A 13,227-nucleotide genomic window follows, 5' to 3' on the forward strand; every position below is an offset into this window, starting at 1 on the left:
TTTGGTGGGGTTGGAAGCTCTCCAGGGCCTTGAGTATAGATCTTCCAGTTATCTCTCTGGAAAATGGCAGGGAGTGGAATGGGTGGGCCAGTGAGTGAGGACTTATATCCTTGACCCTCCTGAAAGACATTTTCCCCTACAGCCTTTGGTGAGAGGTAGTGAGAGAAGGGGTAGAATAAAAGAACAGGTTTTTAAGTCCAATACTTTTGAATTTGCTACCGCTAGGTGTACAGAGAGAGACATAGTGGAGCCTCACAATCCATTTGAAACACAGTAACAGTATTTTTTACGTTATTGAATCAGCTGTGGATCTTCATCCACAAACTCAAATAGACAAGACATATATTGTTTTGTTTTTCTTAAATCAACTTTCGGCTCCTTGCCACACTAGGTCTCTGCCGCTTTCTGGCTGAGGAAGCTCAGGCAACTCCTGGACCTCTGAGTCTGCTTTCTCAGCTGCTAAGTGAGGATGGGAATAGTGCTCCCTTGGGGGTGGCCATGAGATGAAATGAGATGACATAAGGTGTTATTGAACAGAATATATAGTATTTGGTTGCTCCCTTCTCCCCTCCCCAGGAAGACTTCGCAGAATACGTCAGCTCACAGAAACGTTCTCAGGTTGCCTATTACATCCTTTGGTTCATTGAATTGTTCATTCATTTATTCCTCAAGCGCTGGTTGAGCCCCCATGACTGGGGTGTTCCATGCAGACACTCTGTTACCTGCTCTGGCACCTCCTGGCCGAAGCCAGAGCCGGGTGCTGGGAGAAAAGCTACTCCGATAGGGAGCATCTGGCCCTGGCCCTTCCTGGGGCAGAGGAAAACTCTGGAGACACCCCCACCCCACCCCAATCTCCTCAGCCAAGAGTTGCTTTACTCAGCACTTTTTGCCTGGCTTCCTGGTGGCTCCCTTCCAAGGCCTGCTTTCTGCCCCAGGACCTTACAAAGACTCCTTTGATGAAAAGTTTGAGGCAAAGGGACTGTGTCATTTGATACAAATGAGACTCATGGGGGTAAAAGTTGAGCTTTGTTCTCCTATTTTTGAATTTTCTTGCCCAGAGCAAAATGATTGGCTGAAGAGGCTAAGGGCAGAAGTCAGAGGGAAGGGAAATGGAGGGAGAGGGGGCCATAGAGGGAGGGGCATGGAGGATTTGTAGAGCTTGAGGCTTGTTAGCTCAGTGATTGGCAGCTGCAAGCCTGAGGCATGACCTCCATGCAGAGGGGAGCCTCCTGATCAGTCAGATGCTGCTTCCAGAGCTGGTGGGTAAACTAGGAGATCACTTTTTCTGGGATGGGGGCTTTCCTTTTTCCAGACCACCAGCCTCAGTATCCCCTACCCTAGGCCTGCTCCCGTGGTCCCCACCCCCTTTCAAAATGCACAGCACCTGCTCTCCTCCCTCAGGCTGATGGGATGGCCAAGGACATAGTCTCTCAGGATAGGATTCGAGAGGCACCACAAAAGGCCCTCACCCCAGAGGGTATCCTTCATCTACCTCCAGGGCTGGCCTCATGGGTATACCACCAGAGCAGTGGCACCGGGCCCCAGCTTGGGGGACCTCTGTGCTCAGGAGTCTCTACACCTGGTTTCAGGCTCTGCTGTTACCCCCTTGAAATTCTTAATACGTTTTAAACAAGGCATCGTCCTTTTGCACTGGGTCCCACAAATGCTGGAGCTGGTCCTCCCACTTCTCTCAGGTTCTGAAATCGGGGGGCGGGGGGCAATCACTACACCTTCCCTGCTCAGCTCTTACTAACACCTGCCGTTTGTATAGCTCCGCATTTACCATGAGCTTACAGCCCATTATCATACTCACCTGTCAGCATAGCACTGTGAGGTGGCTAACATCACCCCGTCATGGCTGAGAAGAAGGTGTTAGCGGGGATTTGTTCCATGACCCCAGGCCCTTTGATGCCACTTCTTTATTCTCCTGGAGGAATAAAAATGCCTACCTCCTGACACGTCTATAACCCCCTCTTCCTTAAGTGTAGGAAATTTGTAAGCCCAAAGCTGATTCTCCACTTTGTTCTTAAGAACCCACCACGCCCCCTTGGGTGCTTAATAAATACTGACTAATGAACCTGTAGCTACTGCTCCTTTGTCTAATTAAGTCTAAATAAGTCACAGGGTTTAAATTATGCAACAAGGCTTGGCCAAAACAGCTTAAAAATGCGAGAGCCCTAGCTTTTCTGCTGTGCCCTGTGGAAAAATCCCATCTTTTAATAATGCTTAACCTTCCTGAAGGAACAGTGGCAGCCTTTAAATAATGAATGAATGTGTATTAGCAAGATTTTCCCAAAGCTATACACGTCAGAGCCAGATCAAAAAAGGGACAGAGGCAAAGACAGGGCCTGGAGGGATTCCGGAAGTTTCTGGTGAATCCTAGAGTGCCAGGGAGATGCTGGGAGATGTCATTTCGTTTCTCAGAAGCTCAGAGCAAGGACTTCGAAAGGGCACAGAGGGAAGAGGGTAGATATATCGCCACCCTAGGCTGAGCCCTGTGCTGATGGAGGCTCCCACAGCACTTCTAGGGGCTGCACGCTCAGGTACCCGCTCTCTCCCCTTCCTATTGTGCCTCTACATCTGCACCCCATTCCCAGGCCATGAGCAGTGTCTTCACCACAAAGCGTAGGTTGGATTGTGTCAGCTCAACTACAGAGGCAAGCTTCTTGGACTTTCTAAGATGCCCCAGGCAATGTGGTTGCAGCTGGTCCTCAGACCACATGTTGAGGAGCAAGGATTTAGGTTTCTTAATGTGGTTGCTGGGGCACCTTTAAGGCTACCAAGGCCCCTAAACACCATAGCAAATCAATTAAAAAGCAGACCCTAGGCTTTGGTCCTTTAAAAAAAATTTTTTTTTTTTTTAAACTAAGGTAGAGTCCAGATAACTTACAGGTCACCAAATGAAGGCTAGAAGGCTTAAGGGACCTGCTGGTAGTCGGTCATCTGCTAAAGCGGAATTAGAAACAGACATGGCATGGAAGTGACGTTTGGAATCAAGCCTGCTCCCTCTTCCGTCCTGCAGATTTCAGCAGTTTCCAGGACTCTAGTCTTGTCCTTGGGCTCAGGGTTGCAACCTATGTGACTCCATTTGGGGAGCAGGAAAGATGCTTTCACTTTTCTCTCCCTAAGCCAGCCTGAAACTTTGCTATTAGTGTTTGATTGGGCAAAAGCTGAATGTAATGCATATGATCTGTTACACACCCAGGCTTTAGCAGCCTAGTGTGAGTGGGCTGACAGGAGAGATGTCAGGGGTTCTGGGCTCTGTTCTCCGGGAGCTGGGACACAGGAGAGGGGAGGAACACCAGGGGCAAACTTGCCTCCTCTTGCAGCTTTGCTGAGGGTGCCCAGCACAGAGGGGCGTGCCTCTAAGTCCCCAGGCAAGGCTTCTGCCCTGGTTGTGAAAGGTCATAGGGCTTCAGGCAGAGGTCAGGAGGAGGAAGGCAGAGCTGTTCCAGTCGTGTGTCCAGAGAAAACCATGACCTTCCTGCTGTGGTATGTGAATGAGGCCTTGAGGCAGAAGTGGGCCAGGCCCAGATTGGCTACAGCTGTGCTCCACCCAATGGTCTCAACCCCCACCACAACTCTGGCTCAGCGCCCAGAAGGGAGTGGGAGCTGGGCCTAAAAAAAGCAGAGTATGGCAGACATAGTCACTTATTCAATATCCACCCGTCCCTTCCCTCATACTATCAGAATCCTGATTTTGTTCAGTTCTGTGACAGTGTCCTGGCAAAAAGTTACCACTTCAGATGCCCTGTAGCCAGCAGCAGCCACATGACCAGACTGGCCAATGAGATGTAAGCAGAAGTTGCTAGGTAAGTCTTTCTAAAAAGCTTTTAAAAGGTGGCCCGTTTTTTCCCACTTCTTCTGTCTTGGAGTTATGGACATGACACCTGGAACTGCAGCTGCCATCTTGAAATCATGAGGCTGAAAGCCATGGTCTGAGGAGGATAAAAGCTGTGTGCTAAGGATGGTGGAGCAAAAAGCAGCCTGGGTCCTCGGTGACTTCCTGCAGTCGTTTCTCCAGTCATGGACTGTTTTACTTGGGACTTCTTAGTATGTGAGAAACACAAACCTCTATTTGGAGAAGCCACTATAGCTGGGTTTCTTTTATAGCTGAATACAATCTTCACATAGGACCTTAGAAAGAATGTTCCTGATTTGGAAATGGGGAGAGGTCAAGGCAAGAATATGGTCCCCTGAGAGGGAGGGAAAAGGAGGCCTTGTCCTTCCTTTTTTGAGGGGTTCACTATCACTCTACAATCTTCAGGGAATTCCTGTTTCCTAAGGGATTAAATTCATATTCCTCAGACCTACATTCAGGACTATAAAATTTGGCCCCAAATTAATTTTCTGGGCCTGTTACCTTTACATCATTCACTGGCGCAAGAATGAGCCTTCTCTTTCTCCTGAATACAGCTGCTATACTTCCATCCTTATCAGTTCCCGTGAGTTCTCCCTCCTCTTTACCTGCCCCAGGCTCACCTGCTCTTGTGGGCTGCTCTTTTGAGAAGACTTTCTTTCTCCCTGGGCTCCAGGGACCTCTCGTTCTTCGCTCTCCTTCACCATTGAGGTCTTTACGTTTTCCATGTGCCTTGGGCTCATCTCCTCAGAAAGGCTGTGAGATCCTTCAGGGTCAGATCTTGGGAGCATGGTGATGATGTAGGAACATAATGTGCTTGGGAGTCAGACTTGAGATCTAAGATGATCTTGAGTATGTCACCGAACCTCTCGGAGATCCTCATCCGTGAATGAGGGATAGTACACATTCCCACCTCCCAGGGTTTTGGTGAAGATAGCCTCCATAAAGCGTTCAGTGAAGTGCCTGGCACACCTGAGGTTCTCAAGAAGCGCTTGCATGTTGACTCGTTGCCTGCTTGGTAACCCCTCAGCTGTGCCTTTTCCCTCTATCTTTTGTGTCTTTTTCCACCTTTTTCTCTCTCTCTTCTGTTTTGCACTTGAACTGGGAGACCTGTATCAAGTTTGGGGAGTGACCCTGAGCCGTTCTCATTTTCCCAAAGGGCAGATCTAAGGCTCCTGGTTTTAGTCATTAATCATAGTAGGAGGCACAGAGGGGGGAGATTTCATGTCCATTGGTCGGGGGGTGAGATGAGGTGCTAACTTGAGTGCTCAAGTGAGTTAACTAAGCCTTTTCTCTTTGTAAAGAAAATGGATATATTAAAGCCCAGTTTTACCTGGGAACAGGCGATGGACTAAATGACTTTATAGCACTTGGTAGTTTTTACAAACTCTTAATTCCACCTGCTATAACAAGGTAAACATCTGGGCTTTAACTTTTTTAATATCTTGATCTCCTCCTCCTTTTGCCTCCATCCAACTCCAGGAACCCAGATCAAATAAGATGGTTGTGAGAAGTGACCCACTGCAAAAAATTCTGTCATTGAAAGTTTAATGCAAAATGACAGCTTTATTATTTTCAAGTAAAAACCTGTCACACGGAGCCATGAATGGGGTTGGATACATCGAATTGAGTGGAAAATGAGAAGTCACTGTAGACTTATACGGCAGTATAATGTGTACTGACATTGAATCCTGGGGCGGTCTTCTTTTTGTAGTGTGTTTTCACTAAGCATCACTCGGAGAGCCCAACAGAACAGAAACTTACTCTCTGTCCCTCTTAAGGCGGAGCCTTCTGCCTAGGAAGAGAAGGGGTTCAAAAAGACTTGACTGATGGCACAGCTATGCCCAGCCTCATTCGGTTTGCTGCATTATCCTTAAAGTTTCCTGTGCTGTAGCCAGACTGCCAGCCATCATCCCCGGGCAGGGCTGGTGGGTAAGTGCAGCTGGCTGTCAGCCGGGGGTGTGTGTGGGACAGCAGGGGTTGGGGAGCTGGCCCTGGGGGGGAGTTGAACTGTTTGTTACACACTCACCAGGTGGCTTCATTTTGTGCCTCCCTTGAGCCCTCTAGTGTTCCAAGTCTGTTCCTTTAGGTCGTGGTTGCTAGTTTTTTGGGGAATGGGGAGGTGGGTTGTGTGCATCTCTGTTGTGGACAACTGTTTATTTGGGGTGTGTGTGTGTGTGTGTGTGTGTGTGTGTGTGTGTGTGTGTGATTTGAGGGTTTGTCCGTGTGGCCTGTTTTTTGTCTCTTCCCATTTTTCCACTACCGCTGACTTGCTGCGGCTCCCATCAGGCATTCAATCCCTCCTTCCCAATGGCCCTAGGAGGACATCTAGATTTTGCCACCCCATGTCACCCAAGCATGTACTGCTCAGTGATAGGGATACCGTTTGCTGTCAGACCCTGAAAGGCTTGGGCTCCCTGGAACTTCAGTGTCTGTCTTTTTGAAAGATATGTGGCCTGAGAGCAGGCTCCCAGCCTACGGGACTGACTGTATCCAGTCCTGTTCAGGCCCAGTGCTAAGTGGACCTTTGACAGTGGCCTGGTGATGCTATCTTGACATGTTTGCAGAGCTGGAAAGAGCTCGAGGAGTTTTGGCTCCTGTATTATTTTTTGCCTTAGTATCGCTGCTATAACACATGACTACACATTTAGTGGCTTAAAGCAACTCAAATTTATTCTCTTACAGTTCTGGAGGTTGGAAGTCCAAAATGGATTGGCAGGGCTGCATTCCTCCTGGAGGCTCTAGGAGGGAATCCATTTTCTTGCCTTTTCTAGCTTCTAGAGGCTGCCTGCCTTCCTTGGCTCGTGTACCCACATCCCTCCAACTTCTGTTTCCATGGTCACATCTCCTTCTCTGATCCTCACCTTCCTGTCTGTCTCCCTCTTATAAGGACCCCTGTGATTATAATGAGCCCTCCTGGATAATCCAGGATCATCTCTCTATTTCAAGACCCTTAATTTAATCACATCCCAAAGTCTCCTTTGCCACATAAGGTAACATATTCACAGGTTTGGGGACTGGAATATGGACGTCTTTGGAGGGCCTACCCCCAAGCCTACCACAGCTCCCCACAGCTCAGAGATCTATGAAAGTGAATAGATGTGATGGATCCCAAGCCAGTCTGGTCATGGTGTGATTTCTGTAGTTCTGGAAAGTCCTTCTAAACCCCTTCTTCCTAAAGATACCTCCCTAACCTGCTAACTTCTGAAGTCCTCCTCTTAGCAGATAAAGAAAGCGTCTTCATCCACAGTGAGAGCTAAGGCTCAGTATAAGGATGAAATGCATTACTGCACACTAAGGTGTAAACGGCTGATAGCAGAGCCTTTCCTAATAGCAAGTTCTGATTGGAAGGAGGCACCGTATGAGGGCAGGAGTGCCAGGGAGGGAGAAGGCAGGGAGGCATGGGCTAACTTGGGTCAGGTCTCAACAATACACTAATGGAGTGGTTCCCAGTGATGGACAGAGCGAAGGCACTTGGAAGTATGACCATAAAGTTTTAATCAAACAGAGCAAAATGCCTGCGATGCAGAACAGGTAGTGCTTGGAGAAGAGAAAGAAGATTATCTCCTTGGTGACATAGATTATGTGTATAAAGATGAAGCAGTACAGGAACATGGCAAACTGGTTCTGGGGGAGCAGGAGGTCCTGGAGGCCTCCTGAGAACTGCGGAGGAAAGAAGAGAGTGGAACTGGCAAAACCAGGGCGTGGGCGTCAGGCAGAGCTGGGCTTCAGTCTTGCTCTTTCCTGAACGTGACCTCTGGCAGGTTGCTTTCCTCACCTACGGGAAGGGGAATAGTGCCCACCTCACAAGACTATGAGGCGAGAGAGTAAGACGAGGAATGAGAAATTCCTAGCAAGGCCACGGGCACATAGAGGGCAGTCATGAGCTTCTACTTCTTGAGCCTACTCTTATCCTTCCTGGTTCAGGCCAACACCTTCCTCTCTCTCTCCAGCCCGTCCTGCTTTACACAGGTGGGAAGTCTCTCTGACTGAGATGCTAGATCTGGAGGCTGGGTCTTTGAGTGTTCTCCGGACAGTTTGCCCTGACACCCAGCCTTGCCTTCTGGACAGTGGCACAATAAGAGGGTGCCCCTTGGACACAAATGACTGACTCTCTTGGTCCTGGCCCATGGGGTCACATGGGGTCAGTTCATGGTTCTTCAGCCTAGGGTTTGGTCTCCCCTACAGACAGGTGGTGGGGCCTTCCTAAACCTCAGAGACTCTGGCATGGGGGAAAGCAGCTTAAGTTGTCTGTCTGATTCTGCCTGTGTACTGTTCTTTTCCAGAATCCATATAACTGAAGTTTGACAGAGCCCCCTTTAACTGTAGAAAGCATCAACATAGAAGTAAGGCAATAGCTGATACAATATTTTGATCTGTACTTAAGACACCACTCATTGTTTATTGTTTAAAATATCTTTTAAAATCATGCCATAGTTTTGTTTTGTTTTTTTTGTAAGCAGGCAGATGGCAGGGACTGTGATTCCCTAAACTAGTTAGAAACATACTCACAGATGTATTTTTCAATACAATGAAATTTACTACCCACCCATCCACCCAGAAAAAGAAAGTGGAAAGGAAACTTCAAAATCAAGTCAACTCTCCACCTTTTAATACATACCCACCAAATAAAACATGTTTGTAAACTATTACCAGAGCCTGGTATTTTGGACACACCATTATTGAAACAAATATATAAAAATGGGAGGGGCAACCAAATGAACACACGCTGGCAGAAAATGACTCCAGTGATGCCACCTCTAGAATGCATAGCAAGGAAGGTTGAAGACCAGAGGAAAAGAATTTCTCATTCCTAGGGTTCAAGTGGGAGTTGAGGGCTGGGCAGATGTAATGCTTCTCTGGAGACCCCGTAGGCTCTAGATCTGTGGACTTCCGGCCACCTTTTGCAAACTGCATGTGTTTTCAGTCTGAAATGCTTATGGAAGATATTTATGATTTCAGTAACAAAACATGCATTCGTGAAAGCTTTTAGTCTTTTCAAAAGCACTTTCAATGGTCTATCTTTTGAGTAGAAGACAGGGAGCAGAGAGGGCTTCCAGCTCACCCAGTAAGGAAAAAGCTTTTCAAACTACAAATGGAAAACAAACATGGTTAGGAGGAGACATCAACCAAAGCCATAGTATTGCACCATATCTGCTTTCCATAGTTTCAGGCTCAAACTTGTAACAGATTTTATCCAAGGATACTAAAAATAAAACCACAAGTTTTGAAATGGAACTTATTTGTGAGACATCAAAAATATCAGGAAACTTGCCAGAACCTTAGAGACAGGTGATTATTTTCTAGATTTTTAAAAAGAGGGGGAAAAGAGAGATTCTAGAAATCCCAGTTCAGTAAGCTTGACTTAGCTAAGCAAAATCGTTAAGTGTATTATTAAGCAGGTATTTTGTGAGCAAGAAAAAAATGATAATTGTTAAGAAGACAGCGTGTGTTCATTGAGAACGAATCATGCAAAACCAATCCTATTTTTTTTAAAAAAATAATTGATCTGTTAATTGGGGAAATGCTACAGGTAGTGTACTATCTTAATTCTGAGAAACCATTAGACAGTGTGTCTCAGCATAGATTTTTTTGGACAAAGTAGAGAAATGTGAGCTGGATACAATGTAGCACAAGGATGATGATTAATGGAAAACTGCTAACCTGTAGGGAGATCTTTTAGTGATGCTTATTTAAGTCACATCCTTCTCAACAGTTATAGCAATGACTTGGATAAAGGCAGAAGGCAAATTTCTCAGAATTGAGAATGACTCAGAGCTGGGAAGCAGAGCTAATACGTTACATTCCAATAAAATTGAAAAATGATGAACTTTAGTTGTTGTATTTGGGTCAAGAAGTGAATTGCATGAGTACATAAAAATGTTAATAGCTAACATTTATTGAGTGCTTACCTAATGTGCCAGGCTCATTGCAAAGTGCCTAATGTGCCTTCTCTCATTTAATCCTCGCAATGACCCTATGAGGTAGATACTACCTTATGGATGAGCAAACTGAGGCTCCAAGATGATTAGTAACTTGCCCAGTGTCATGCAGTTTATAGGTGGCAGAGCCAGGATTTCAACCCAGAATTGTCGGATTTTAAAGCCCAGATGACACTGATTTAAACAATAACATCTTTTGTTATTTAGTGCTTATGATGGCCCAGTCACAGAGCTAAGCACGGCATATCCCATTTAACTGCAAGTAGGTGTTCTTAGCCCCATTTAGTACAGATTAGGGGAGAATGGTCCATTTCTTGCCAAAAGATGTCCACGTTTTAGTTGTCAACAGAGCAGAGTGATCCAAACAGAGTGGATGTGGCCCTAATCAGGGAAGGTGATAGTTTTATCGAAATCCACTGGTCAGACTGCAGTGAGGGTTCTGGGTCTAGTCCCAGGCATTATCTCTCTTGAAAGAGATGCCAAGAGGAATGGAAAGCGGAAATGTTGAAGACTTTTTCCCTGAGAAGAAAAGCCCTGGGCAGGTGGGTGAACAAGGTGGCTCTCGAGCCCCCGCCCTAGAGTCCACCCTCCCTAAAGAGTTGAATCTCAGCTTGGCGCGGAAGCTCTAGAGCAGTGAGCGGCCCAGCTCTGGACCTGGGGCAAGATGCAGCAGTGAAGCCGGCAGGATGGGCTCTGGCGCAGGTCAGGGACAGGGGTCTCCCTGACCCCCAGCGTCAGCCCTGGCCCTTGGGGCTGGACCTGCGGGCCTCTCGGCCAGGTCCCCCCGCCCTCTCCCTGTCACCTACCAGGTGGGGCGTCGCCTGCTGCTGCAGCTGCTCCATCACTTCCTCGTGCTGCCGCTGGCGCTCATTCTCCTCATGCAGGTACCGGAGCCGTGTGAGCTCGAACTCCATGCGCACCCTCTCCAGCTCCATCTCGACGTTGCACTTAGTCCCCGAGGTCCCCAGGGCCCAAGGCAGTTTCGTAAGTTCAGGTCCATCCCCCGCCTGGCCCTTGGTGGTCGGGCCAGCTTTGGGGGACAGCGACTTAGGTGGCCCTGGGTCGTCTCTGTTCTCATAAGTTTCCAGCTCCTCCAGGTAGTCGTAGGAAGAGTCTGGCTTAGGGGCCTCTGCCTCCTGGGGCTGGGAAGAGGGCAGTCCAGGGATGGTAAGGAGTCAGTATGGGGCTGCCCACCCCTCCCGCCCAGGGCTCTCCGGCTGCCCCAGCCCAAAAAGTGTTTGAGTTGCAAAGATCTAGAATGAGTTCTTTTCCGAAATGCACTTACATGGAGTTACCGGGACCTGAGGGTAGAGAGGGCACACTGACATAAAGGAACAACATCCTAAAGTTGTAAGAGGCAGCAGTGGGGACTTGAGGTAGAAGGCTGTGTTCTTGGTGATTTTTAAATCATGGAGGTAACTTTCCCCTACTCTCCCTAACTTTGAGAAGAGTTAGACGCCCAGGCCTCTGGGGGCTACAGCAGGAGAGAAGAACCCAGGCAGGGTCTGTGTAGAGAGAACCTAAATATTTGGGGACCAAAAAAGGGGTATGGGGGAGCCAGGCCCTGTCCACAGAGGGAGGAAAGGGCCCCAGTGGGGAGGTAGGTGGGAAAGACCAAAGCTCCGGGTGACTTCACAGTCTTATGGCAGCCTTCCTCGCTTCGTGTCACAGCCGGTTGCCAGTGGTGGGGAGGGGGTGCACGTCACCTGCTCTTCTTTAGTAGCTCTCGGGGACCTCAAAGCACTCAGCTCCTATCACGTGTCCCTACAGTACTCTCTGTTCCCCTGCGGGGACGAGCTGGGGCAGTGGGATAGGCGTTCCCTTACCAAAGCCGCCCTCAACTTCCCTTCAGACATGGGGTCATCAGGCGCCATCTTGGGGAAGGTCGGGCAGCTTTCTCCCGCCCCCTGGACTTCCATCACCTCCCTGTCGTCTGTTGCCATTCAGAAAACAATGCTGCCAATTGGGGCCTAAGGACATCTTTTGAGGCACTAGCATTTGGCCTCACCAGATTCCACAGACCAGCCACCATCACAATCCCCTGTCCTCATAATAACCCACATTCTGTCAGTTGCTAGGGCCCCTCCGGCAGAGGGTGCGACACCCTTGAGGTGCTGTTATTAAGAACTGCAGCGTGGGCCTTTGCTCCCCGCAGGTCTGCTTTGAAAACTCGAATTTTGCCAGCTGAGATCCAGAATGCATTTGAAATCGACTCCCTTGGGATTCTCTTTTAAATGCTGACTGCATTTGGGTGAATCACAATTAGCTCCACACACCCTTTTAGGGGCCAAACTGTGTCCTGCTCCCCCGCCCCCCCATTCACATATTGAAATCCTAAACCCCGGTACCTTAGAATGTGACCTTATTTAGAGATAGAGTCTTTACAGAGGAGATTAAATTAAAATGAGGTCGTTAGTGTGGGTCCTAGTTCAATATGACCGATGTCCTTAAAGAAGAGGACCTTTGGATACAGACATGCACAGAAGGAAGACGACATGAAGATAAGGGAGAAGATGGCCATCTATGAACCAAGGAAAGAGGCCTGTAAGAGTCAGGGTTTTCCAGAGAAGCAGAATGAGTAGGAGATTATGTATATACATATATATCTTTTTAGAAATGCACTCACATGGAGTTCTCGGGACCCGAGGGTTAAGGAGAGGGCTCACTGATATATAAAGGAATGACATCCTAAAGTTGCAAGAGACAACAGTGGGGAATTGAGGTAGAAGTCTACATATATATGTGATTTATTATTTATTATAAGGCATTGGCTCATTTGTTTTGGGAGGCTGAGAAGTGGCACAATCTGCTGTCTGCAAGCGGGGGACCCAGGAAAGCCAGTGGTATAAATTCTAGTTTGAGCCCAAAGGCCTCATACCCAGGAGTGTGCTGATCTAAGTCCCAGTCCAAGGCCAGGAGAAGACAGATACCTTAGCTCAAGCAGTCAGGCAGAGAGAACCAATGCAGCCCTCCTCCACCTTTTGTCCTGCGAAGGCCCTTCAAGGATTAGATGATGCCCATCCACGCTGGGCAGGGCAATCTGCCTGACTCAGCCCACCTGAGTTAGCACTTGCCTTAATGCCAGTCTCTTCCAGAAACACCCTCACAGACACACTGAGAAGTAATGTTTAACCTGGTAATTGGGCATCCCGTGGCCTGGTCAGGTTGACACAGGTCAGGCTGACATTGCAGGCCTGGAACAGATCCCTCCCTCAGCCTTCAGAAGGAACCAACCCTGCTGACACCTTGGTGGTGGGTGGACATCTAACCTCCAGAACGGTGAGAAAATGAATTTCTGTTGTTTAAGCCACTCCGTCCGTGGCACTTAGTTATGGCAGCCCGAGCAAAGTAATACAATGCCCTTTATCCACAGAATGGATTGTGGGGGGCCAGCAAAGAGACTGGGAGCTGGGAAAAATACTGTGT

The 13,227-nt window shown here is 48.2% G+C and overlaps 1 protein-coding gene across 1 annotated transcript; it reads right to left on the reverse strand.

Moving 5' to 3' along the window:
* Positions 1-2,916: 2,916 nt before the first annotated feature.
* TMEM247 (transmembrane protein 247) lies at positions 2,917-11,744 on the reverse strand. The gene is made up of 5 exons (XM_015587496.1): positions 11,628-11,744; positions 10,608-10,937; positions 7,347-7,522; positions 4,483-4,675; positions 2,917-2,943 (listed from the first exon to the last, which is right to left on the reverse strand). Exons 1-5 carry the CDS (start codon positions 11,742-11,744, stop codon positions 2,917-2,919), a joined length of 843 nt encoding a protein of 280 aa, XP_015442982.1.
* Positions 11,745-13,227: the final 1,483 nt, after the last annotated feature.

The sequence above is a fragment of the Pteropus alecto genome, unplaced genomic scaffold, assembly GCF_000325575.1.
Source record: "Pteropus alecto unplaced genomic scaffold, ASM32557v1 scaffold131, whole genome shotgun sequence".
Taxonomy (NCBI): Eukaryota; Metazoa; Chordata; class Mammalia; order Chiroptera; family Pteropodidae; genus Pteropus; species Pteropus alecto.